Source organism: Haliotis rufescens, unplaced genomic scaffold (genome assembly GCF_023055435.1).
Source record: "Haliotis rufescens isolate VD_foot unplaced genomic scaffold, xgHalRufe1.0.p SCAF_9, whole genome shotgun sequence".
In the NCBI taxonomy this organism is placed as follows: domain Eukaryota; kingdom Metazoa; phylum Mollusca; class Gastropoda; order Lepetellida; family Haliotidae; genus Haliotis; species Haliotis rufescens.
Window position 1 is genome coordinate 19,959,993 of NW_025964383.1, and position 27,992 is coordinate 19,987,984.

The following is a 27,992-nucleotide window of genomic DNA, read 5'->3' on the forward strand; positions in this document are numbered from 1 at the left end:
GTCCAGTATCATTCAACGTGTCATTTCCTTTCTCTGTGCTTTTAATCGTAGTATTTTTGTTGATTTTAACTCTTTGGCTAATCTGTCTGATCATCGCCAGTGGCCAGAGGGATGGTGTAAATCCTGCTGGGGTACCATGTAGGTAGCAGAAGTACCGTAAGTCCCCATGGTCCCTAGTATGGTGGCCTAACTTTGGTTGCTGGCGATCTACAGCCCGTTTTTATATTGTATTGTTTGAATTGTATCTGATTATTTTATTGCTCTAAAACTAGTTTTAAAATTATAATCTGTGATATATTGCTGGTTGTTGTACTGTCCTTCGATGACAGCTTTTAATATATAATATCAATGCCTAACTTGTTCAAGTCACGATATGGCTGAAATACTGCCGATGTGACTTTAAATATTAACTCACTAACACTATAATCTGTGATATATTGCTGATTGTTGTACTGTCCTTCGGCGACAGGTTTTTTATATATAATATAAATGTTTAACTTGTTCAAGTCACGATATGGCTGAAATAGTGCCGATGTGACTTTAAATATTAACTCACTCACTCTTGATCATAGGAGCACAGCTCCGCGACACCATTGAACATCGATCCAAGCAATTGGGATCGATGACATGCATCAACCAAGTCATGACAACTCGATCCCGTTAGTCGCCTCTTACGACAAGCATAGTCGCCTTTTACGACAAGCATGGGTTTGTGAAGACCTATTCTACCCCGGATCTGCACGGGTCGTGTTCGAAGGATTACGCGCACAATGATCCTGTTGTTGATACGAAGAAGAAGAATAAGAAAAAGAATAAGAACATGCTGCAGTACAATATATATGGACATATGAACATTTCATTAAAAAACAGCACCCGGCCAGTTGGCCTACGAGACACTAATTACATAATGGTACATTTAAAATATAAAAAAAAGAAAAGAAAAGAAAAATTAGTTGTAACTTTGTATATTACTACACCCACACCCACACCCACACTCACACCCACACCCGCACCCATACATCCACATCCACATCCGCATTAAAATCCCGCTCAAAGCATACAAACAGGTAAGCATACAGAACGCTCACAGCAATCTCATACAAAATACTCACAGCAATCTCATGCAGAACATTCACAGCAGTCTCATACAAAACACGCACAGCAATCTCATATAGAACACTCACAGCAGTCTCATACAGAACACTCACAGCAATCTCATACAGAACACGCACAGCAATCTCATACAGAACACTCACAACAATCTCATACAGAACACTCGTAGCAATCTCATACAAAACACTCAAGGCAATCTCATACATGTCATACATCTATACACATATGCGTCTATATACACACAACTTAATTCATCAATCGTGTATACTAACCTACATGTATAACCAGCATACATACTAACATACCAACCTACATACATACCTATATCCATCAAACATAAATCAATCCTTATTATACATGCACAGGTCCATCCATACCTATGTCCGTTCAAACACACCTCAATCCAAATATACTAACACACATCCATACCTATGTCCGTTCAAACACACCCCAATCCAAATATACTAACACACATCCATACCTATGTCCGTTCAAACACACCTCAGTCCAAATATACTAACACACATGCAACCATACATCCATACATATCTATATCCATTCAAACAAACCTCAATCCAAATATACTAACACACATACAACCATACATCCATACCTATATCCATCCATACACATATCGATCCATATCTACATACACACATACAACCATACCTATATCCATCCATACACACATCAATCCATATATACATACACACATACACACATACAACCATACAAGAGTCGTACTGAATACAATATGAACATACATTAAATACAACAGATAATATAAATGAGAGGCACTGTATTCTAACGTACATAAACACACCCGCCTACACACCTACGTGCATATATTAGACAATGCATAACATTATGGATGGGATAAAAAGTAATTAAAATAAAATCTAACAGTTTATATAAAGTTTACGGCGCCTGTACATTCTGTAGACAAGGGTGGCTAGGGATTTACTTATACATGGAGTATTCATTAAATAGCAGGTCTGTTGCAGTAGAGAACAGGTCGGGAAGGAGGGCTCCAAGGAGGTAATTTAATTCCATAAATCATATCTTAAATCAGAATAAAAGTTACATTCAGTTAGAAAGTGGATTTCATCTTCGATTGCTTTAGAGTCACACATTTTACATATCCTTTCTTCCAAGGGGACAGTCGGTCGTGTAATCGGTCTCTATTTCAAGAGGTAAAGTTCCTGTACGTATTTTGGCGAGTGTACTTCGATAAGATCGGTCCATTATAAGTTGAGCATATGGTTCAGTGTTAAGCGAGCCCTTAAAGAGTCTATATGTTCTAAGTTTGTTACCGTTTATAAGCCCTCGATCGCTCCACAGCTGACGTAGCCAGTCATGGTAATCATTTGATATAAGCCAAGTCTTTATGTAGTCCATGTCAGGAGATGTTAAATTAAATATATCCAAAATAGGTAGTTGCCACGACTTGATAAGTGTAAAAACCTTATTAGTCCATGATTTACGATAATTACGTGACCATAGATGGACTTTACTACTCACTCGAATGTTGTCACAGTTTTGTAGACGATACCATAGTTGTAAAATTTCCAACTTTTGCTTGGTATAAGGCGAAGTCCAGCCCATATCCCCTCGAACTGACAAGTTTGGTGACTTACAGCCCACTCCGAGAGAGAATCTACATGCTCGGTTTTGTACAGCATTGATACAACTGAACTGACGTGTGCCCCACACAGCAGCTCCGTATGAGAGAATCGGTTGCACAAGGTTTTCATATAACTTATTAAATACATCGTAAGCCATTCCTCCACTGGCTTTGAATTTACACACAATCACACCTAGGGCACGATGAGCAGACTTGGCTATTTCCTTGGCTGTGAAATTAAGATCTAGGTGTTCATGAAACCAAACACCAAGATATTTATATGCATGAGTATAACACACTTCATTATACGAATCCTGGCTGGATGACCTTGGCCTTTGTAAACGGTTTGATGAATTCACTTTAGTGATCGTCATGAAAGAGCAAGCTACGTATTGAACAGTACAACTGTCGCGCACGACAAGTAGATATTGAATCTCACTGTTTCATAAACACATGATAGCGTGCACCTGCAGCTAGGAATGGGTAATACATGTACCTATACGTTCATGTTTTATATCAGACAAATTCAATTACGGCACTATACAAGAACACGATAATAACATATCACTAAGCCGTATAGCGGGGGGATACGCCCGAGTAGTTTTATAGGAAAGAACCAGGGTCAGTAGGTCAACTTCGGGCTGTGCGAGAATGGTGGCGTGGAAGGACTAGTACTACCTTCAGATGGAGGGTTACCGTCACGCGACCAGGTAACCTGCACAACCGTGTGATGTCCACCTGACCCAGAATCTGATCTTGCATGAACGTGACACGTTTACATCTGCTCGCAACCTACATGCATATGGACTTAGTCTCTCTCTTGGTGCTCGGTGTTACACTGACAAGTAACAGGTGAGGTGAGGTGAAATGGGGTTTAACGTCGCGTCCAAGATTATTGCACTTATATAGCGGCGTGCATGTACGTGTATGTGTTTGTGTGGCTGCTTGTACTAGTCCGGACTGATGCCGATTTATAGTGCTAGCTCACTGAGATACCATGCCGCAGTTTAACATGAATACCCCACTCAGACACAGTATACTGACTCCGAGCCGACCAGTCCTTGTTTTAGCCCCTTAATGCCGAGCACCAGACAGGGTAACAACAAGTGCCCTCTTTTAACGTCTTTTGGTATGACGCGGTCGGGGATCGAACCCCGGACCTTCCGCTCTCCGGGCGGACGCTCTACCACTAGACCACGGAGGCGGCCCGACAAGTAACATATATAGAGTAGGCTTGGTTTAATAGTATGCATGTGTTACAGGCAACAGGAGAACATTGACTGTGTTTATGGTTAATGGCTGGAAAGGCACAGACTGGGTATGTTAACGGCATATTTAATATGGACCAACTGCAGATAATCGATGCCATGGCCAGAGAAGACGAATTTGAATAGGAGGACCAGAGTGCAAACCTCCGACAGAAACTGAAGCATTCTGGGTACAGACGGAAGTTCCTTAACAACATTGTGCTGTTCCTGTCGTTTACCGTGCTGGTAAGATCATGACTTCAGTTACTCGATTCCAAGAGTGGTCATATTTTAACTGAATAGTTATCTTTCTTGATTAAACAAGGTGGTCCCTTGTATTTTGGTTTTGGTTTGGTTTGTTGTTTTACGCCGCACTCAGCAATATTCCAGCTATATGACGGCGGTCTGTAAATAATCGAGTCTGGACCAGACAATCCAGTGATTAATATCATGATCATCGATCCACGCAATTGGGAGCGATGACATGCATCAACCAAGTCAGCGAGCCTGACCACTCGATCCCGTTAGTCGCCTTTTACGACAAGCATAGTCGCCTTTTACGGCAAGCATGGGTTGCTGAAGACCTATTCTACCCCGGAATCTGCACGGGTCTGGTCCCTTGTAAGCCTCCTCCTTGGGTTCTCTCTTTTTTTATAAGGGTGGATGGGTGGAGACAATCAAGGGTGGGTCATAAAAGAATTACACATATTTGGGGAGGGTCATGAAAAAAATGGACATTTTATTTTAATATACAAAGTGCTTTTGTATATTGTCTTTTCGCGGAGGGCAATGAAAACATGTACTCGGACATGGGGTGGTGGGTTATCCAAAAATATGACAAGCTTTTGGGGAGTGTAATTATTTTCATTACATTAGTGCATTATATTTATGTTTATTTTACTCGCCCTTTAATGTATCGTCAGTCAAAAATTAGTGATTCTACACTACTTCCTAAAAGTTCATTCCCCTAACACGCGTTGAGAACGCGTGTAACACGCATGTGACACGGGTTGCACACCCGTTGAACACGCGTGTGCAACGGGTGTGCAACCCGTTGAGCACGCGTGGGTCACTCGTTGCAAGCATGGGTTGCTCAACACCTATTATACCCCGGATCTTCACGGATCTATTGTAGGGTGAAACAAAGAAGGTACATATACGAGATTAGTCAATCGGCAGCTCATCTTCGTACTAGGTTTGCTTAAACAATAGCAAGAAAGTGTGTTTTTTATCAAATGTACTTTACCTAATAGTATATAATTTATAGTTAAAAACATAATTCAATAATGAATGAGTGAGGGAGTATGTTTTTACGCTGCTTCTCGGAGTGACGAGCGAATTCTTGAACTAGGCTACCTACCTACACTTGTATAAACAAGTAATTAAGAGAATTCAAATATTCATCTTTTAACAGTTTCATTTCTAAGATTAATTAATGATATTTAGTCATGATATAATGATTTATGAAAACGAACGAGTGAATTACTGTATCGATCGCGCTCTTTATTAAGCGATATATGTTTAACATCGTTGGGAGTTCGTGTTAGAATTACTTATAAGTAATCTATTCTTGCCGATTTCCAAGTACAGGGTATGACATGTGTTTTCTTGTCTACGCCAGGTATTAATGCAGACCTTCTGAACACTTTGGGCAAAGATGGCAAAATGTTTCTCCAGTTTCTCCAATTCTCCTACGCTCTTGAAACCATTTTATCTACGCTAATCGCGGAACCATTTCTTGCCCAGTTAGCGGGAGATAACTCCACATTGCACCCATCTCAAGGGATACAAATTAATTTTACGACACTTCATGTCAACCGTTCGGATGATCATACGTTTTATGCTACTATAAAGGAAAACCTTGCGATTCCAACCGCCCACAATCACCCACAGAGTCAGATAAGGTACGCATACCTCATCGCAGGACTTTTATTCCTTTTCTCCGGTCTGATCATGGGGTCAGAAGGATGTGTCAATCGACTGAACCCCAGGAAGTCCGCTATGTTTATCGAAGAGGTCCGCGAACTCCCATCCAGGTTAACGTATTGGGTCTATTATAGTACCCTTGATATATTTCTTCCACTGCGCCGCCGGCCTTACAATAACTGGTTACATGATGGCCTTCTGTGTCCAAGACACGGGATGGAACAAGGAAAGCACTGCATATCTTACCGCGGTGTTTTGGGTAGTTTCTGCCTCCTCTCGCCCCGTCGGGTTTTCGTTATTGGCGAGCGAGTATGGTTTTACGCCGCTGTTAGCAATATTCCAGCAATATCCCGGCGGGGGACACCAGAAATGGGCTTCACACATTGTACCCATGTCGGGAATCGAACCCGGGTCTTTGGCGTGACGAGCGAACGCTTTAACCACTAGGCTACCCGACCGCCCCTGTTCGTTATTAAACATATATCCCCATCCAAACTCAGGCTAATATGTAACTGCTTGTTGACATTATCAGTGGGTTGACTTTGGGTCGGAGTTGCTGAAAACAGTGATACCTGGGTATGGATATGTATTATTGCGACATCAATTGGTTCGGCGGTTTTCTTCCCGACTGGGTTCCTCAATGTTGAGAACGATATCGTGCCGTCGTCAGGTATGGTCACGTCGATCATAATGCTTTCAAATGCTGCCGGGATTGTTAATCCGCTGTTGGTGGGGTATCTTATGCAAGAAGTATCCCCGAAATGGTATGTTTATGTGACGTTTGCGGAGATTGTTGTGTGTTTTTGTATGTTGTTTCGTACTTGATGTTGTGGTCAAGACAAGGGTTCCAAATCGCAATTCAAACGAGAGTAACACCAATGACGTAGAAGGCGAAGAGGAGTTTGTTGCACAAATCGACACAACACACACACTGACTTCTTGAGCGTTACATCCATCTTCTTCATGTAGTAGTGAGTGACTGAATTTTGGAAGATGCAGCGTATGAAGGGACAAGAATGAAACTGACGCTATAATCCAGAGATATTACGGTGGTTTTGCCCCACACACTATCATGAGCATCGATCAATCCCTCTGGGTACAGTGACACACTTATCTACTTCTCTCGCTATGACCCACAATCCAAAAACTGCGTACCTACCGTGCTCTAGAATCACTGGGAGAAGAGTGGGGGCTGCAATATCCTAACTTAATGACTTCATTAGATTTGGGGCTACACTATCTTAACTTGATGACTTCACAAGAGTGGGGGCTGCAATAGCCTAACTTGTTGACTACATTAGAGTGGGGGCTGCAATATCCTAACTTGATGACTTCATTAGAGTGGGGGCTGCAATATCTTAACTTGATGACTTCATTAGAGTGGGGGCTGCAATATCTTAACTTGATGACTACATTAGATTGGGGGCTGCAATATCCTAACTTGATGACTTCATTAGAGTGGGGGCTGCAATATCTTAACTTGATGACTTCATTAGATTGGGGGCTGCAATATCCTAACTTGATGACTTCATTAGATTGGGGGCTGCAATATCTTAACTTGATGACTTCACCAGAGTGGGGGCTGCAATATCTTAACTTGATGACTTCATTAGAGTGGGGACTGCAATATCTTAACTTGATGACTACATTAGAGTGGGGCTGCAATATCCTAACTTGATGACTTCATTAGAGTGGGGACTGCAATATCTTAACTTGATGACTTCATTAGAGCGGGGGCTGCAATATCTTGACTTGATGACTTCATTAGAGTGGGGGCTGCAATATCTTAACTTGATGACTTCATTAGAGTGGGGGCTGCAATATCCTAACTTGATGACTACATTAGAGTGGGGCTGCAATATCCTAACTTGATGACTACATTAGAGTGGGGTCTGCAATATCTTAACTTGATGACTTCATTAGAGCGGGGGCTGCAATATCCTAACTTGATGACTACATTAGAGTGGGGGCTGCAATATCTTAACTTGATGACTACATTAGAGTGGGGGCTGCAATATCCTAACTTGATGACTACATTAGAGTGGGGGCTGCAATATCTTAACTTGATGACTTCATTAGAGTGGGGGCTGCAATATCCTAACTTGATGACTACATTAGAGTGGGGGCTGCAATATCTTAACTTGATGACTTCATTAGAGTGGGGCTGCAATATCCTAACTTGATGACTACATTAGATTGGGGGCTGCAATATCTTAACTTGATGACTTCATTAGAGTGGGGGCTGCAATATCCTAACTTGATGACTACATTAGAGTGGGGCTGCAATATCTTAACTTGATGACTTCATTAGATTGGGGGCTGCAATATCCTAACTTGATGACTTCATTAGAGTGGGGGCTGCAATATCTTAACTTGATGACTTCATTAGAGTGGGGGCTGCAATATCTTAACTTGATGACTTCACCAGAGTGGGGGCTGCAATATCTTAACTTGATGACTTCATTAGAGTGGGGGCTGCAATATCCTAACTTGATGACTACATTAGAGTGGGGCTGCAATATCTTAACTTGATGACTTCATTAGAGTGGGGGCTGCAATATCCTAACTTGATGACTACATTAGAGTGGGGGCTGCAATATCTTAACTTGATGACTACATTAGAGTGGGGGCTGCAATATCTCAACTTAATGACTACATTAGAGTGGGGCTGCAATATCTTCACTTGATGACTTCATTAGAGTGGGGGCTGCAATATCTTAACTTGATGACTACATTAAAGTGGGGCTGCAATATCTTAACTTGATGACTTCATTAGAGCGGGGTCTGCAATATCTTGACTTGATGACTACATTAGAGTGGGGGCTGCAATATCTTAACTTGATGACTTCATTAGAGTGGGGGCTGCAATATCTTAACTTGATGACTTCATTAGAGCGGGGGCTGCAATATCTTAACTTGATGACTTCATTAGAGTGGGGACTGCAATATCTTGACTTGATGACTACATTAGAGCGGGGGCTGCAATATCTTAACTTGATGACTTCATTAGAGTGGGGACTGCAATATCTTGACTTGATGACTTCATTAGAGTGGGGACTGCAATATCTTAACTTGATGACTTCATTAGAGTGGGGACTGCAATATCTTGACTTGATGACTTCATTAGAGTGGGGACTGCAATATCTTAACTTGATGACTTCATTAGAGTGGGGACTGCAATATCTTGACTTGATGACTTCATTAGAGTGGGGACTGCAATATCTTAACTTGATGACTTCATTAGAATGGGGACTGCAATATCTTAACTTGATGACTTCATTAGAGTGGGGACTGCAATATCTTAACTTGATGACTACATTAGAGTGGGGACTGCAATATCTTGACTTGATGACTACATTAGATTGGGGGCTGCAATATCCTAACTTGATGACTACATTAGAGTGGGGGCTGCAATATCTTACCTTTATGACTTCATTAGAGTGGGGGCTGCAATATCCTAACTTGATGACTACATTAGAGTAGGGGCTGCAATATCTTAACTTGATGACGCTTTGGGTATGATTCTGGGTATGACGCTCAAGTTACGGTTCGGGGTATGACGCCTTGGGAATGATTCTGGGTATGACGCTAAAGTTGCGGTCCCGGGTAACATGCTCCGGGTATGACGCCTTACGTTAGTGAGTTGGGTTAAACGCCGCTTTTAACAGTATTCCAGTTATATCTCGGCGTGTCAGCTTAATGTTGGTGGAAAGGCCAAAGTGATGCAGGTCTCAGACGTTTACCACTTCGGTGAAACCCACGAGCACGGGTATGGTGCTGACAAACCTAGAAACATAATCGGGGCGAACCAGGATTCGAACCCACAATCTTAGGTTTCTGACGTGCCAAAGGAACGCAACGGTGCACAGCGCCTTAGACAACTGGGGCCACCCGTGCCCCCTTGACGCTCTGAGTATGAAGTTCCGGATATAATCCTTGACTCTCAAGGGTCTCATCACAGTGGCAACCTTTAACGACCTTGTGTTCTCCTCGCGCATTTCTCATACAGCAATCTGACACCCCATGATGTAACTTGAATAATGCTCATAGCGGCGAAAACCCCAACACACGTATCGCTGCTACATGTGACGAAAATAAATGACAAGTGACGACCTTTGCCTAACGGTACACGTGGATTTAATCCAAGATTCCAAGGTTCCAAGGTTAAGCAAATGATATCACATGTCAATGTGACACTCGTGTGTCAATGTGTTCTCCTGTTGAAACACGTCATATACGAGCTTTCTTTTTAGCAGTTATTCAACCAACTACTCGTGTTGTCATGAAATCATTTATTAGGTGAGGGGTCAGTAAATTTGACATACAATTGCGTGATGTTTGATGCATTATCCAGACGTCCAACCATGTAATAAACGAGCCCTCTAAAGGTTTGCATGTGTCATTCTGGGTTTGAATTGGTCCTCGGAATCCTATGATTGACCAATGATGCGACTGAACTGATCCGGCGATTTGATCAGGCTGTTTGAAAAGGCGGTTTGATCAGGTGGTGTGATCAGGCCGTTTGATCATGTGGGTGTGATCGGGCGGTTTGATCAGGCGGTTTGATCAGGTGGTTTGATCAGGTGGTGTGATCAGGCGGTTTGATCAGGTGGTGTGATCAGACGTTTTGATCAGGTGGTGTGATCAGGTGGTGTGATCAGACGGTTTGATCAGGTGGTTTGATCAGGTGGGTGTGATCAGGCGGTTTGATCAGGTGGGTATGATCGGGTGTTTTGATCAGGCGGTTGGATCAGGTGGTTTGATTAGGCGGTTTGATCAGGTTGGTGTAATCAGGTGGTTGGATCACGTGGGTGTGATCAGTGGTGTGATCAGACAGGCGGTTTGATTAGGTGGTGTGATCAGGCGGTTTAATCAGGTGGTTTGACCAGGTTGTGTGATCAGGCGGTTTGATCAGGCGGTTTGATCAGGTGGCGTGATCAGGTGGTGTGATCAGGCGGTTTGATCAGGTGGCGTGATCAGGTGGTGTGATCGGGTGGTTTGATCAGGCGGTTTGATCCAGCGGTTTGATCTGGCGGTTTGATCAGGTGGTTTTGCAGATGTAGCTGACATGGTCGGCCCCGGGGCGTTCTTCACATGATCAATCACAGGTTTATGTGGTTCAGAGTAGGTTATGTCCAGGTATTCGTCATATGGTTGGCATTTTGCTGAGTTCGAATATTGACACATACATTGCGTTCCTACTTGGTTACCTATAGATCAGTTACGTTCGTGGTGAATAGATAAGCGTAGGAACGATAGATATATACTGAACCAAATTAAAAACTTCACAATCCTAAACTTTTAACATTTTGACCAGTTATCATTGTGGGCCCTTATTGTGAATTTAAACAGTAATGGCCACGTATTGTCTTCAGATAACACCCGTTTTTCTGCAGGTGAATCGATCAAAATCATGGGCACAGCACTGTAGTGGCAAAAGTGTTTTTTCACGTGCAACTGGTCACGTGGCCATAATACCGCACGTGTTTTCAGCCATACTTGTTAGCGGTCATTAACAAAAAAAGATAAACACAAGAAAACAAAAGTCTTAACGACCATTTGTCATGCCACGCCTTTCAAATGTGCAACGTGAACGTGCCATCGGCATGTTGCAGACGGGAACGTCCGTAGCTGAAGTCGCAAGGACGATGGGTTGTAGTCGACGGACTGATAATGATTTAGAGACGCGTCTACAGCAAACGGGTACCACCGCTGATCGCCCTCGGCCAGGTCGACCACGTGTGACGTCACATGCAAAGGATCGTCAGATTGTCTTACGTCACCTCCGTAACCGATTTTTGACGGCTACATCAACCAGAAATGAACTGTTTAGGGGTAGACTGAGTGCGCAAACTGTTCGAAACCGTCTGAGAACTGCTCACCTTCAAGCACGACGGCCATACTGCGGGCCGATTCTGACTCAATTACACAGACGTCAACGTCAATTGTGGGCACAGCGACACTTACGATGGACTCAGAGGAATTGAAAAAGTCGACTTCTGTGATCAATCCCGATTTAATCTTCGATTTGCTGATGGTAGGGTGAGGGTGTGGAGGCATGAACGTTACGCCCAGTGTTGTGTACAGGAAGTTGACAGATTTCGAGGCGGAAGTGTCATGGTGTGGGGTGCTTTCTGTGGCAATGCACGTTCCAGGCTTCTTGTCATCCGTGGCAACCTCAACGCTGCTGCTTACCGCGACCAGGTACTGGCACCAGAACTTCTGCCTTTTATGGCAGCGAATGGACCCGGTTTGATCTTCCAACACGACAATGCCAGACCCCATAAAGCAATTTTGACAAGGAATTTCCTTCAGAATGCGGGAGTCAACGTCATGGACTGGCCGTCAAGGTCTCCCGACCTCAATCCCATCGAACACGTCTGGGATGCTCTTGTCAGAAGTCTGCGCACTCTCCAGAACCAACCACAGAACTTGCAAGATCTTGGCACCATTTTGCAGCAACAATGGCGTCGTCTTCCCAATCATGTGTTCACAAGCATCACATTGCAAGGTCCATGCGGAGGCGTTGTGTGGCAGTTGTCAACGCACATGGTGGCCATACACGCTACTGAACTTGTGTGCCATCAGATTCTCGTGCTTGGGACTTATGATTTAAACTGTTGATGTTATTACCGAATACCGTAGGTGCTTGGAACAAATTATGGTTACCACCGTTAATTAAAATCCTTCTTTGGACATTAATGATTAAAATTACCTTCTCTGATACATTTGTCCGTTGTATATCATATATGGGATTACTTTCAAAAATGTAAAGTTTTTAATTTGACTCAGTATATAATATAACATATAATATCAAATTTTAAACGGGTACGGTGCTTACAGACCCAGGATCGTTATCGTCATGGTGGCGTTCAGGTTTCCTTTCAAATTGTAGCGTGATCATACCATATATGTATATATATAAATTATATATATCGCTATTAATCAAAATCCCGATAGGGGCATTACAATAACGGAATATGGCCCATGGCCCCTTTGTCTTTGACATTTCTGGGGAGTGTAGTGACGAATACATGCGGAGCAAACGAAGACATTAGAGCCAGAATTGGAAAAGCCAGACAGGCTTTTGTCACCTTAAGAATAATATGGAAGAATACAAACATCACTCTGAGAACCAAACTGCGGATTTTGTAAACCAACGTCAAATCTGTCCTGCTTTATGGATCTGGAAACAAACAAAGAAGACAGACCACGACCTCCAAGTCTTCATCAACAAATGCCTCAGACAACTGCTAAAAATAAGATGGCCTGAGAAATTATCAAACCAGGATCTTTGGAACAAAACAAGCTCCAATAATGGATACCATCAAGAAAAAGAAATGGCGGTGGATAGGTCACATCCTAAGAAGGCCGCAAGGAAATACGCGAAACAAGCACTCGACTGGAACCCACAAGGCAAGAGAAAGAGGGGAAGACCCGTTACATCCTGGCGACGAACCCTGGAATCAGAACTGAGATCAATCCACATGTTATGGGGAGAAACAAAACGAAGAGCACAAGTCTGAAACAGATGGAGACCTGTTGTGAAGGCCCTGTGCTCCTCAAGGGCTACGGGGCGGTCGGGTAGCCTAGTGGTTAAAGCGTTCGCTCGTCACGCCGAAGACCCGGGTTCGATTTCCGACATGGGTACAATGTGTGAAGCCCATTTCTGGTGTTCCCCGCCGTGATATTGCTGGAATATTGCTAAAAGCGGCGTAAAACCATACTCACTCACTCACTCATCAAGGGCTACACGGGAATAAGTCAAGTAAGTCAACTAACTAAACTGTCAGTTAAACACTACTTGGCAATGACGGAACTTCTTTTATTACTTGCCCGTGAAGAGATCACCCTTTTAATAAACATACAGCTGTATTACACATTGTGTAATACCAAAACGCGTGCTCATGTACTCTCGGAACACGTTTCACGAACAAATACTGTATTGAAAGCTCTTAACATCCCTTGGCTTATTCAACGACATTGCGTGTGGAGTTGATAGATCACCGAGAGGAGCTTATGCACACTCGATGACCCAAGCAAACTTGTTGCAAGGCTGACGTCACATGGCATTGTTTCGCCGATGGATCTTGCAACAAAATTCCACAAATTACGTCATCGGGTATTGTGACGTTATTGTAAACTTTGAGGTGCAAGGCCCGCTCCACAAGGCGATCGTATTGTAGCGCAAAGACAGTCGTTAGTCTAAGTTAAAGTATGTGAGTTGCGATAGTCTTAGCCCTACGATAATTTTGTTAATTCTTAAGGTGGACCGTTGTATGGTATTTAAATCATACGTTTCAACTCTTGACGTGTTTGAAGTATTATTCTGTTAAACTCAATTGGACTATGCCGTGGATCGTGTAGGTGTCAGCCTATTCATACTCAACAGTATAATTCTAAAAACGTTATAAATGGCAAGTAATAAATAAAATACTTAACTCGCTCCCGTGTAAAACCAATTTATTCAGATACCAGAACTATTCACTCGTTTCATAAAGTTTGTATTACACGGGAGCTCGTTTAGTATTCTATATTTTCCACCTTACTTGATGATGAAACAATGTCACGAAAAACGCGTTGCGTTAACGGATATCGGCAACGTGGAAGAAGTCATGTGGAGCCAAATATTCAACTCCAAAAGAAACTAGAAACATCAAAACATATAGAGAAGTATGTTCGTTAAGAAGAGGTGTACCACTTTATGACAAAACTAGCAGTCAATCAACTGTTACCACCGTGTCTTTATTCTTATCACGATATGCTGCACGTGATTTCCCAACTTTACACGCTAATCCTGCACGAGTCAAATGGTGTATCTCGAGTCATGGATCTATGTTATGCGAACAAAAGCGTCGGTACACACAACATAACTGTATGTCCGTTTGTGCATCAAACCAATCTCTTGAATATGAGTGTCTTCATATATTTTCCAACATATATTGTATTCGCGTTCCTTTTGTCGGTGAGAATATATTCACATACATCAAGACGAAGACAGTTAATCCATTTATGAACTGGTATGTCTGTGGATGTTTTCAGTATGATATCCCTTATGTTAAACGAACGAGTGCTTTGATATATTTTCATTTAAGCTACTCTTTTCCTGTTCAGAGCTATGCTTGTTCATAATAGGCCATATGAGCCAATAATATTAAGGTGATTGATAAATGTGCCAGAGTGGGTCAAATATAAACTGTATACTTGCCCCGTGACGTACATTTCACAACAAGAATCACCAAAGATGATCCTTTAGATTGCCTCTCTTTAGTTTTAATTCGCACAGCCGTCATATAGCTGGAATATTGCCGAGTGCGTTAAACAACAAACCAACCAACTAGTTATAATTCGCAGATAATCATAAAACTGCGAATTTTCACTACATCTTCTAGTATTACTTTTTTTATTTAAGGACTCCCTGGTCTCAGGAGCATAGGTCCGTGTTAATAAAATTGCATTTAAATCGTGGCATTTGTTGAGGACAAGCATTATACAATGAGCAATTTATTATAACATTGCAGTCACCTTCAACAACATTGAGACACTAAACACATTTTCTATCCTGAATTTGACATGCGACAATGAATGTTCCGTCACGAGGTGACCAGATGACCTTCACGTGTCAGGTCTCGACGATCTCAGTTGTTTGACTTCACTATGCAAATGGGTCACACACGAGGGGTAGGTATACCGGCGAAGCCGAGTACACCCTTATGTAGGTCATGACATACTTACATGTGTAAACATGTTGGCCATTTAAAAAAGTTGTCTGTTTATAAAGGATCAGAATTACAATGGTGTGTTTTCTCTGACAATATTTACACAGAAGGCTTGATTATATGGTAGGAATGACCGCGCGAGATACTGATTAAGGAGGAGGGGGTAGTGGGGTAGGAGGGAAGGGGAGAGACAGAGAGAGGGAGAGAGGGGTGGGGAGTGGGTGATGGAGAGAGAAAGAGCGAAGGAGGGAGGGCGAAAGACAGAGAGAGATTAAGGATGGGGGGGTGAGAGAGAGGGAGGTAGATGGGAAGGCGAGATAGAGAGAGAGAGAGAGGGCGAAAGACCGAGCGAGATAGTGATTAAGGGGGGGGGGGGGGAGGAGGTAGGGGGAGAGAAAGAGGGGGTAGGAGGGAAGGGGAGAGACAGATAGATAGAGAGAGAGGGTGTTGGGAGTGGGTGATGAAGAGAGAGAGGGAGGGAGAGAGAGAGCGAAGGAGGAAGGGCGCAAGACCAAGGACAGAGAGAGAGAGAAAAATTTTTCCAAAGTTCAGCTCAAGAAAGGCCTCGAGCCTTTACTCCAACAATGTAAACTTAGTATATGGGGTTAATATATGGGGTTGTGACTTATTGTTCCGACGTTCTTCAAATAACTGATATCTGATACGTTGAGACCATCAGCCATGTACATAGCAACACGGCCATAGACCCCTCCACGCCATGGAGTAACATTATACCGTATATATTGGAATAAACGCAAAGCTCGAGTAAACACGACGGACTGAATTAGAATTAGGGACCGACAATTTGATATCCAGGGGTTAGAAGGGGTAGTGGAGGCTGGGACTTTATCGAAAAAAATAAAATGTCCCCGAAAATTATAAAATAAATTATTAATATATATACGTGTAACATAATATTATAATTTTTCTTTCGATTGTTGAAAAGTAAAGAAATTGCCTGCCAAACATTCATTGTTGCAATGTGTTTTTGTTAAAAAGAAATTTTAACAAGGCTCAAGAAGAAAAATATCTGGATTATGTAGCTGTAGCCGCGATACACCGAAATATTATTCGCCTGACTTGAATTAACGCCGTCAAGTGCGCACCGAAAAATACGTCATACGTCAGATAGCGATCAAACCCCAACTGACAGAAAAAAACGTCTGAGACTCGCTTCAGTCCGGGTCTTAAATATACACTGGGTCATTGTAATAAAAAAACACACATTTGGGGTTCTATTAGAGGAAAGGCGGCATATTAGAACCACTATCCAATTTAAGTTTGATATGAGGGGAAGCTATTTTTTGTTCTATCCTCAAATGTACGGTAAACATGAAAGGTAGCTGTGCTTGAGTTCAGTGTGTTCTGGGAGCACGCAGAGAAAAGGACACTTTGAAAATCTCCGCCGCATTTGTAAGTATATGTCTTAGTGCTTTGCTGCTAAGAAACCTTAGGATAACAACTTCTGAATATTGCACGTAGCCATTTCGATGTTGATTGTCACACCGTTATCAAGCTGGGGTGTAAGGATGATAAAATCTGCATCGAAACGTCACTATATGCAATAAACAAGAAGCTGTCGTTCATAAAGTTGTACGTTTTATTATTGATTTGAACTTCTAGAATGCCAACCAACAGTTACGATTCCAGCAATATTAAGTCAGGGGACGCCAGGTACGGACTTCATGCACATATACTCATACTATATAGCACGAAGACTCCGTTTGTAGATAAGCGTCACCTGTTCTGGAAGTGATTCACACTCAGCACGTTCATAAATATTTAACTTGCGTTGGGGTTCTGGGTTGAGCTAATTTCAGAGTACTCCGAGCTTATCGCACGAAGCTAAGTTGCAATGTCGTGGTTTCACTCAGACAATTGTTCAGAATCAAAATAAGCGCGTATTATGTTTGAATATAATACCCTTTCACTTCAATCCATTTGGGACCGCCTACGTGGTCTAGTGGTAGAGCGTCTGCCCGGAGAGCGTTAGGTGCGGGGTTCGATTCCCGGTGGCGTCATATCAAAGAACGTTAAAAGGTGGTACCTGATGTTACCCTGTCTGGCGCTCGGTATAAGGGGCTGAAAGACTGGTCGTCTTGGTGTCAGTGGGATAGCACTATAAATTCAGCATTAGTCTGGACTTGTACACACACACACACACACACACACACACACACACACGTGCACACACACACACACACGTGCACAAACACACACACACGTGCACACACATACACACACACATACACTCACACACACATACACACACACACACATGCGACGTTACGCTGCATGTCACCTCACCTTATTCTGACGCTACCTCCAGATTCACTCTGTGGGTTAGCTCATTACAATTAATTCTTGATACATTTGTTTTTCACTGTCAATCCTTATAGACGCCTACCAAGACCTACAGAGATGAAGAGAAGTGCTACCTACAGGGAGAAGTTCCTTCACTCCGTCTTTCTGTTCTGGGCGTTCTTTGTCACGGTAAGAGGGGTGAATACGAGTTGATCACGGTAAGAGAGATGTGTGCGTGTTTATCACGGGAAGAGAGATGTTTGCGTGTTTATCACGGTAAGAGGGATGTATGCGTGTTTATCAAGGGAAGAGATATTTAAGCCTGTTTGTCACAGTAATTATAAGGGGGCTTTTTGCGTGTTACGGTAAGAGGGATGTGTGAAGAGAGATTTATGCGTGTTTGTCATGGTAAGGTACAGGGGGAATTATGCGTGTTTTTGATGGGAAGATAGATTTAGGCGTATTTGTCACGGTAAAAGGGTTGTATGAGTGTTTATCCCAGGAAGAGAGATGTATGAGTGTTTATCACGGTAAGAGGGATGTATGCGCGTTTGTCACACTAAGAGGGATGTATGCGCGTTTGTCACACTAAGAGGGATGTATGAGTGTTTATCACGGTAAGAGGGATGAATGAGTGTTCATCACGGTAAGAGGGATATATGAGTGTTTATCACAGTAAGAGAGATGTATGAGTGTTTATCACAGTAAGAGGGATGTATGAGTGTTTATCACGGTAAGAGGGATGTATGAGTGTTTGTCACAGTAAGAGGGATGTGTGCGTGTTTGTCACAGTTAGAGGGATGTATGAGTGTTTATCACAGTAAGAGGGATGTATGAGTGTTTATCACGGTAAGAGGGATGTATGAGTGTTTGTCACGGTAAGAGGGATGTGTGCGTGTTTGTCACAGTTAGAGGGATGTATGAGTGTTTATCACAGTAAGAGGGATGTATGAGTGTTTATCACGGTAAGAGGGATGTATGAGTGTTTACCAAGGTAAGAGGGATGTATGAGTGTTTATCACAGTAAGAGGGATGTATGAGTGTTTATCACGGTAAGAGAGATGTATGAGTGTTTATCACGGTAAGAGGTGTGGTGAAATGGGGTTTAACGCCGCGTCCAAGATTATTGCACTTATATAGCGACGTGCATCACATGTGTGTAGCTGCTTTTACTAGTCCGGACACTGAGATACCATGCCGCAGTTTAACATGACTACCCCACTCAGACACAGAATACTGACTCCGAGCCGTCCAGTCATTGTTATAGCCTCTTAAAACCGAGCGCCAGACAGGTATGACGCGGTCGGGGATCGAACACCGGACCTTCCGCTCTCCGGGCGGACGCTCTAGCACTAGACCACGGAGGCGGTCTCACGGCAAGAGGGATGTATGAATGTGTTTCACAGTAAGGGAGATTCATGCGTGTCTTTCACGTTAAGAGCTATTAATGCCTGTGTGTCATGATAAGAGAGATGTATGCGTGTTTGACAAGGTAAGATTTTATATTCGTGTTTGTCATGGTATGCGGGATGTATGCATATTTGTCACGGTTAGATGGATGACACTTTTTTGTCACGATAAAAAGTATTTATTCGTTTCTATCATGGTTTAGGGGGACGTACACTTATTTGCCACGATAAGGCGTTTTTATACATGTTTGTCACGGTAAGAGGTACGCATGCGTGTCTGTCACGTTAAGGGATATTTTTCATGCGTATATACGTGGAGCCTTTTCTGGATAAAATTTGGTATGCTTTGTAACCGACGAATGCAATGCGTAAGCCCGACTTCTAGGTCTTGGTACCACGTTTTAACAAGTAAATCAAATAAACAAACAGACGTATTTTGTATATTTTGAAGTCCGTATAAAACGTCAAGCATGGCCCCGCCTTCCCGGTATCAGTGACACTATTATATCAGGAAGTACTGAACACTTCCAAGTATTTCTTCTATATGTTGTAGAGCGTCAGCAGTGTCATGCAAGGCCCCGCCTTTCTGTCTCAGTGGAATTTTCTATCAGGAAGTACTTACACGAATGTTTTAGGGTGTCTTAACGTCAGCATGTAAACATTTCCACGTATGTTTTAGGGCGTCCGAAACGTCATCATGTAAACATTTCCACGTATGTTTTAGGGTGTCCGAAACGTCATCATGTTAACATTTCCACCTATGTTTTAGGGTGTCTTAACGTCATCATGTAAACATTTCCACGTATGTATTAGGGTGCCTTAACGTCAGCAAGTAAACATTTCCACCTATGTTTTAGGGTGTCTTAACGTCAGCATGTAAACATTTCCACGTATGTTTTAGGGCGTCCGAAACGTCATCATGTAAACATTTCCACGTATGTATTAGGGTGCCTTAACGTCAGCAAGTAAACATTTCCACGTATGTTTTAGGGTGTCTTAACGTCAGCAAGTAAACATTTCCAGGTATGTTTTAGGGTGTCTTAACGTCAGCAAGTAAACATTTCCACGTATGTTTTAGGGTGTCTTAACGTCAGCAAGTAAACATTTCCACGTATGTTTTAGGGCGTCCGAAACGTCATCATGTAAACATTTCCACGTATGTATTAGGGTGCCTTAACGTCAGCAAGTAAACATTTCCACGTATGTTTTAGGGTGTCTTAACGTCAGCAAGTAAACATTTCCAGGTATGTTTTAGGGTGTCTTAACGTCAGCATGTAAACATTTCCACGTATGTTTTAGGGTGTCTTAACGTCAGCAAGTAAACATTTCCAGGTATGTTTTAGGGTGTCTTAACCTCAGCATGTAAACATTTCCAGGTATGTTTTAGGGTGTCTTAACGTCAGCAAGTAAACATTTCCAGGTATGTTTTAGGGTGTCTTAACCTCAGCATGTAAACATTTCCACGTATGTTTTAGGGTGTCTTAACGTCAGCAAGTAAACATTTCCACGTATGTTTTAGGGCGTCCGAAACGTCATCATGTAAACATTTCCACGTATGTATTAGGGTGCCTTAACGTCAGCAAGTAAACATTTCCACGTATGTTTTAGGGTGTCTTAACGTCAGCAAGTAAACATTTCCAGGTATGTTTTAGGGTGTCTTAACGTCAGCATGTAAACATTTCCACGTATGTTTTAGGGTGTCTTAACGTCAGCAAGTAAACATTTCCACGTATGTTTTAGGGTGTCTTAACCTCAGCATGTAAACATTTCCAGGTATGTTTTAGGGTGTCTTAACGTCAGCAAGTAAACATTTCCAGGTATGTTTTAGGGTGTCTTAACCTCAGCATGTAAACATTTCCACGTATGTTTTAGGGTGTCTTAACGTCAGCAAGTAAACATTTCCACGTATGTTTTAGGGTGTCTTAACGTCAGCATGTAAACATTTACAGGTATGTTTTAGGGTGTCTAAACGTCAGCGAGTTAACATTTCCACGTATGTTTTAGGGTGTCTTAACGTCAGCAAGTAAACATTTCCACGTATGTTTTAGGGTGTCTTAACGTCAGCATGTAAACATTTCCACGTATGTTTTAGGGTGCCTTAACGTTAGCAAGTAAACATTTCCACGTATGTTTTAGGGTGTCTTAACCTCAGCATGTAAACATTTCCAGGTATGTATTAGGGTGTCTAAACGTCAGCGAGTTAACATTTCCACGTATGTTTTAGGGTGTCTTAACGTCAGCAAGTAAACATTTCCACGTATGTTTTAGGGTGTCTTAACGTCAGCATGTAAACATTTACAGGTATGTTTTAGGGTGTCTAAACGTCAGCGAGTTAACATTTCCACGTATGTTTTAGGGTGTCTTAACGTCAGCAAGTAAACATTTCCACGTATGTTTTAGGGTGTCTTTAACGTCAGCATGTAAACATTTACAGGTATGTTTTAGGGTGTCTAAACGTCAGCGAGTTAACATTTCCACGCATGTCTTATTGTGTCTTAACGTCAGCAAGTTAACATTTCCAGGTATGTATTAGGGTGTCTTAACGTCAGCGAGTTAACATTTCCAGGTATGTTTTAGGGTGTCTTAACGTCAGCGAGTTAACATTTCCACGTATGTTTTAGGGTGCCTTAACGTCAGCATGTAAACATTTCCACGTATGTTTTAGGGTGTCTTAACGTCAGCAAGTAAACATTTCCACGTATGTTTTAGGGCGCCCGAAACGTAAGCAAGTAAACATTTCCACGTATTTTGTTGAGATCGTAGGACGTCCACTACGCCATGCATGTCCTAACCTTCATCGTCCTCCTATTTTCTTTCAGAAGCACGTATACCCCTACATGTGTGTCTTGTATGATGTAGGGCCATGCATGGCCCCGCCTTGTTATTGTAACTGGAACTTTTATATCAGCACGTTTACCCCTACATGTGTGTCTTGTATGTTGTAGGGCCATGCATGGCCACGCCTTGTTAATGTTAGGGGAACTTTTGTATCAGCAAGTATACCATTACATGTGTGTCTTCTACGTTGTAGAGCCATGCATAGCCCCGCCTTGTTAATGTTAGTGGAACTTTTGTATCAGCAAGTATACCATTACACGTGTGTCTTGTATGTTGCAGAGCCATACATGGCCCCGCCTTGTTATTGTAACTGGAACTTTTGTATCAGCAAGTATACCATTACACGTGTGTCTTGTATGTTGTAGAGCCATACATGGCCCCGCCTTGTTATTGTAACTGGAACTTTTGTATCAGCAAGTATACCATTACACGTGTGTCTTGTATGTTGTAGGGCCATACATGGCCCCGCCTTGTTATTGTAACTGGAACTTTTGTATCAGCAAGTATACCATTACACGTGTGTCTTGTATGTTGTAGAGCCATACATGGCCCCGCCTTGTTAATGTTAGTGGAACTTTTGTATCAGCAATTATACCATTACATGTGTGTCTTGTATGTTGTAGGGCCATACGTTGCTCCGCCTTGTTAATGTTGGTGGAACTTTTGTATCAGCAAGTATACCATTACACGTGTGTCTTGTATGTTGTAGGGCCATACATGGCCCCGCCTTGTTAATGTTAGTGGAACTTTTGTATCAGCAATTATACCATTACATGTGTGTCTTGTATGTTGTAGGGCCATACATGGCCCCGCCTTGTTAATGTTAGTGGAACTTTTGTATCAGCAATTATACCATTACATGTGTGTCTTGTATGTTGTAGGGCCATACGTTGCTCCGCCTTGTTAATGTTGGTGGAACTTTTGTATCAGCAAGTATACCATTACACGTGTGTCTTGTATGTTGTAGGGCCATACATGGCCCCGCCTTGTTAATGTTAGTGGAACTTTTGTATCAGCAAGTATACCATTACACGTGTGTCTTGTATGTTGTAGAGCCATACATGGCCCCGCCTTGTTATTGTAACTGGAACTTTTGTATCAGCAAGTATACCATTACACGTGTGTCTTGTATGTTGTAGAGCCATACATGGCCCCGCCTTGTTATTGTAACTGGAACTTTTGTATCAGCAAGTATACCATTACACGTGTGTCTTGTATGTTGTAGAGCCATACATGGCCCCGCCTTGTTATTGTAACTGGAACTTTTGTATCAGCAATTATACCATTACATGTGTGTCTTGTATGTTGTAGAGCCATACATGGCCCCGCCTTGTTAATGTTAGTGGAACTTTTGTATCAGCAATTATACCATTACATGTGTGTCTTGTATGTTGTAGGGCCATACGTTGCTCCGCCTTGTTAATGTTGGTGGAACTTTTGTATCAGCAAGTATACCATTACACGTGTGTCTTGTATGTTGTAGGGCCATACATGGCCCCGCCTTGTTAATGTTAGTGGAACTTTTGTATCAGCAAGTATACCATTACACGTGTGTCTTGTATGTTGTAGGGCCATACATGGGCCCGCCTTGTTATTGTTAGTGGAACTTTTGTATCAGCAAGTATACCATTACACGTGTGTCTTGTATGTTGTAGAGCCATACATGGCCCCGCCTTGTTATTGTAACTGGAACTTTTGTATCAGCAAGTATACCATTACACGTGTGTCTTGTATGTTGTAGGGCCATACATGGCCCCGCCTTGTTAATGTTAGTGGAACTTTTGTATCAGCAATTATACCATTACATGTGTGTCTTGTATGTTGTAGGTCCATACGTTGCTCGCCTTGTTAATGTTGGTGGAACTTTTGTATCAGCAAGTATACCATTACACGTGTGTCTTGTATGTTGTAGGGCCATACATGGCCCCGCCTTGTTAATGTTAGTGGAACTTTTGTATCAGCAAGTATACCATTACACGTGTGTCTTGTATGTTGTAGGGCCATACATGGGCCCGCCTTGTTATTGTTAGTGGAACTTTTGTATCAGCAAGTATACCATTACACGTGTGTCTTGTATGTTGTAGGGCCATACATGGGCCCGCCTTGTTATTGTTAGTGGAACTTTTGTATCAGCAAGTATATCATTACACGTGTGTCTTGTATGTTGTAGGGCCATACATGGCCCCGCCTTGTTTATGTTAGTGGAACTTTTGTATCAGCAATTATACCATTCCACGTGTGTCTTGTATGTTGTAGGGCCATACATGCCTCGCCTTGTTAATGTTGGTGAAAAGTTTGTATCAGCAAGTATACCTTTACATGTGTGTCTTGTATGTTGTAGGGCCATACATGGCCCCGCCTTGTTAATGTTTCTGGAACTTTTGTATCAGCAAGTATACTATTACACGTGTGTCTTGTATGTTGTAGGGCCATACATGGGCCCGCCTTGTTAATGTTAGTGGAACTTTTGTATCAGCAAGTAAACCCCTACATGTGTTTCGTGTATGTTGTAGGGCCATTCATGGCCCCGCCTTGTTAATGTTACTGGAACTTTTGTATCAGCAAGTAAACCCCTACATGTGTTTCTTGTATGTTGTAGGGCCATATATGGCCCCGCCTTGTTAATGTTACTGGAACTTTTGTATCAGCAAGTATACCATTACACGTGTGTCTTGTATTTTGTAGGGCATCCACAATGCCATGCATGGCCACGCCTTGTTAATGTTAGGGGAACTTTTGTATCAGCAAGTATACCATAACACGTGTGTCTTGTATTTTGTAGGGCATCCACAATGCCATGCATGGCCCCGCCCTCCTTGACCTGGCTCAGATCACTCATACCAATGTAGAACAAGCCTCTGTGTTCTTCACCGCCATGGCTGCGGGTGGATTACTGGGGACGATGTGTCTGAGCTGGCTCTTTGATCGCTTCCCCCGCCACCAGTGCCTCCTTCTCGGCGTCGCCAGCTTCGGTGTCGGCATCACGATGGCTGCAATACCCTGGAGTTTACAGTACATCCTCACCATAGCGCTCTGCTTCATCAACCAGTTCCTCAGTGGTGGAATGGAAACAGGTAAAACAACGATAGAGGGACTGTAGAGTTAGTGAGCGTTTAGGTTCTATAGTCATACAGCCTGGCAACCCAAACCACTTAGTCGCCTACCCGTGAAGATCCGGGTTAGAATATGTCGCTTGTGAGAATGCTTGTCGTAAGAGGCGATTATGTTTGTCTTAAGATATGTCTTGGTGTGTCTTGGTATGTCTTGATATGTCTCGGTATGTCTTGGGATCTCTTTGTATGTCTTGATATGTCTTGGTATGTATTGATATGTATTGATATGTATTGATATGGCTTGGTATGTATTGATATGTATTGATATGTCTTGGTTTGTCTTGGTTTGTATTGATATGTCTTGATATGTCTCGGTATGTCTTGATATGTCTTTGTATGTCTTGATATGTCTTGGTATGTATTGATATGTCTTGATATGTCTTGATATGGATTGGTATTTATTGACATGTCTTGATATGTCTTGGTGTGAATTGGTATGTTTATGAATGCTGTCATGAATATTGTATTTTCATTTTTTTGCAGTATGCAACACCGACATGGTCGCCACGTGGGGCAGTGAAGGCAATATGCATCTTCAGTTCATGCACTTCACATTGGCCGCCGGAGCAACAATAGCTCCTCTCATTGTAGAACCTTTCCTTGCAAAATCCCAGAATTTGAACTTAATATCATCTGATGAGACCGCCAATGGAACCGTATTTCCCAGTTCAATTTCAACATCTCACAGTCCAGTATTCTTGGCGGAGCCGAATAATTCCGTAATATATAACGTAACAAATACTACGGGTTTTTTGCCTCGTCATGACCAGGCGGAAGTGCCCAGTCTTATTCAGTACGCATACCTTATCAGCGGAGTCATGTCAATCACGGCTGCAGTTCCCTTTCTTGTGGAGATTTGTACGTCAGACAGGAGATCGCGACATCGGCCTGCTCAGTCAGACCTGATAGCCAGACCTGCTCTACCCCCGAGACTCAGATATCCAGTTTTTATATTCGTAGGATTATTTTTCGTATGTACGTGTGCCGCGGGCGGCTCGTATATCGCCTACCTGGCTACCTTCTTTGTGAAACAACGTGGATGGACGAAATACCTCGCGTCCTTAATTACGACAGCCTTCTGGGGGAGTCTATGTCTGTTTAGGCTGGTAGCGGTTGTCCTGTGCAAGTTTCTTTCTCCTTTGGTGATGATGAATGTGTTCCAGACGTTGATGCTGCTGTCGATGCTGATGACGTGGCTGTTTGTTCACTTGGACTCCGACACGTGTCTCTGGATATCTGTTATCGGGACGGGTGCATCAATCTCAACCTTGTTTGCCTCCATGGTTGCTTACGTCAATAATGACGTCATGCCCGTGACGGGTAGTGTGACGACAATCGTTATGATTGGCTCTAATATTTCGGGGATATTGAACCCGGTCGTGATGGGGCACCTGCTTCAAGAAGTATCGGTTATGTGGTTCGTGTATTTGCCTATCATTGAACAGTCTGCTGCGTTTGCTGCTTTCTTGGGTCTGGTGTTGTATTCCAAGGTATGCATCAGTCCATACGTACAGAAGTGTTCCGTGCTAACTGAGGCTGAGGCAGACCTGGACACTCCTGTTATGAAGAACACAGATTGATTTAATTATCGTCTTGAAGATCTTTATTTACTAACTAATTCCTCATCTCACCAGCTGTTGTGTCACACTGACACTCCTGTTATGAAGTACACAAACTGATTCAATAAATCGTGATATGTGACGTCGAACACATGCTTGAAAATTTGTCTTGACGATCTTCAATTAGGAACTAACTCCGCACTTCCTGAGCTATTGTGTCACATTGACACTCCTGTTATGAAGTGCACAGACTGATTTAACGGCCGTGACATGTGATATCGGACATATGCTTAAAAACTTGTTTTGAACATCTTCTAATACGAAAACCAACTCTGCACTTCCTTTTTGAGCTTTTACATGATACTGACACTCCTGTGATAAACAATTATGGAGATTCATTTACTAATCGTGAATCACGAAAAAATGCGGATCACGTGCCGAAAATCACGAATAAGTGACTGTGAAAAATTCTCTAACACATGTACGAGGGTTGATTGATCAGTTCTAAAGCTCACGTAGAAAGCCTTGACAAAGAGACATTAAAGTTGTTTATTTTGTCAACATAAACCCCTTCGACATTGATACACTTTTGCCTACGGTGCTGTAGGGATTTCATACCAGTATTTCTTGGAAATCCAAAAGGTTCCGGCTTGAACTGTCTTCATGTTTGGAATAGACGGGAGTTTGATGGAGCCAGATCAAGAGAATAAGGTGTTCTGAAGGAGTTCAAAGCCGCACCCGTACATTCTAACCATGGCGCCGACTGATTCGTGCTGATGGAGAAGCACATTTGTTCGCAGCTTCCCACGTCTCTTAGTATTTATTATGCAGCATCCCTGGACACGGAGGCCATAACCTTTCCAGCTGATGGGACTGTCTCTGCCTTCTTTGGTGATGGTGGTGTCAAATGCTTCCACTGTTTTGATTGTTGTTTGGACTCCGACAGGAACATGTGAATCGTTGCAAGAACCTTTCTGCACCAGCTTCAAACAGAGATAGATTATCACTGGGCATGATGTGCTTGGTGCGTTTTGGTCAGACGCCAGAAGCGTTGGAACCCGACGAATTGATACTCTCTTTATTGCCAAAGTCTTCTGTAATAATATAATGAAATCTTACGTATTAAATGTCTTCTGAATA

The 27,992-nt window shown here is 42.5% G+C and overlaps 1 protein-coding gene across 3 annotated transcripts; it reads left to right on the forward strand.

Annotated features, from left to right (window-relative positions):
• Positions 1 to 3,376: 3,376 nt before the first annotated feature.
• LOC124144694 (sodium-dependent glucose transporter 1A-like) lies at positions 3,377 to 27,992 on the forward strand. Of its 3 annotated transcripts, none has more exons than XM_048391497.1 (5): positions 3,377 to 3,447; positions 4,000 to 4,230; positions 18,029 to 18,122; positions 24,963 to 25,254; positions 25,777 to 27,992. In XM_048391497.1, exons 3-5 carry the CDS (start codon positions 18,051 to 18,053, stop codon positions 26,871 to 26,873), a joined length of 1,461 nt encoding a protein of 486 aa, XP_048247454.1. In that variant the 5' UTR covers positions 3,377 to 3,447; positions 4,000 to 4,230; positions 18,029 to 18,050; the 3' UTR covers positions 26,874 to 27,992. The 3 variants fall into 3 exon arrangements, with proteins under 3 accessions (XP_048247454.1, XP_048247455.1, XP_048247453.1); XM_048391498.1 differs by lacking the exon at positions 3,377 to 3,447 and adding an exon at positions 3,489 to 3,594; XM_048391496.1 differs by lacking the exons at positions 3,377 to 3,447; positions 4,000 to 4,230 and adding an exon at positions 16,563 to 17,042.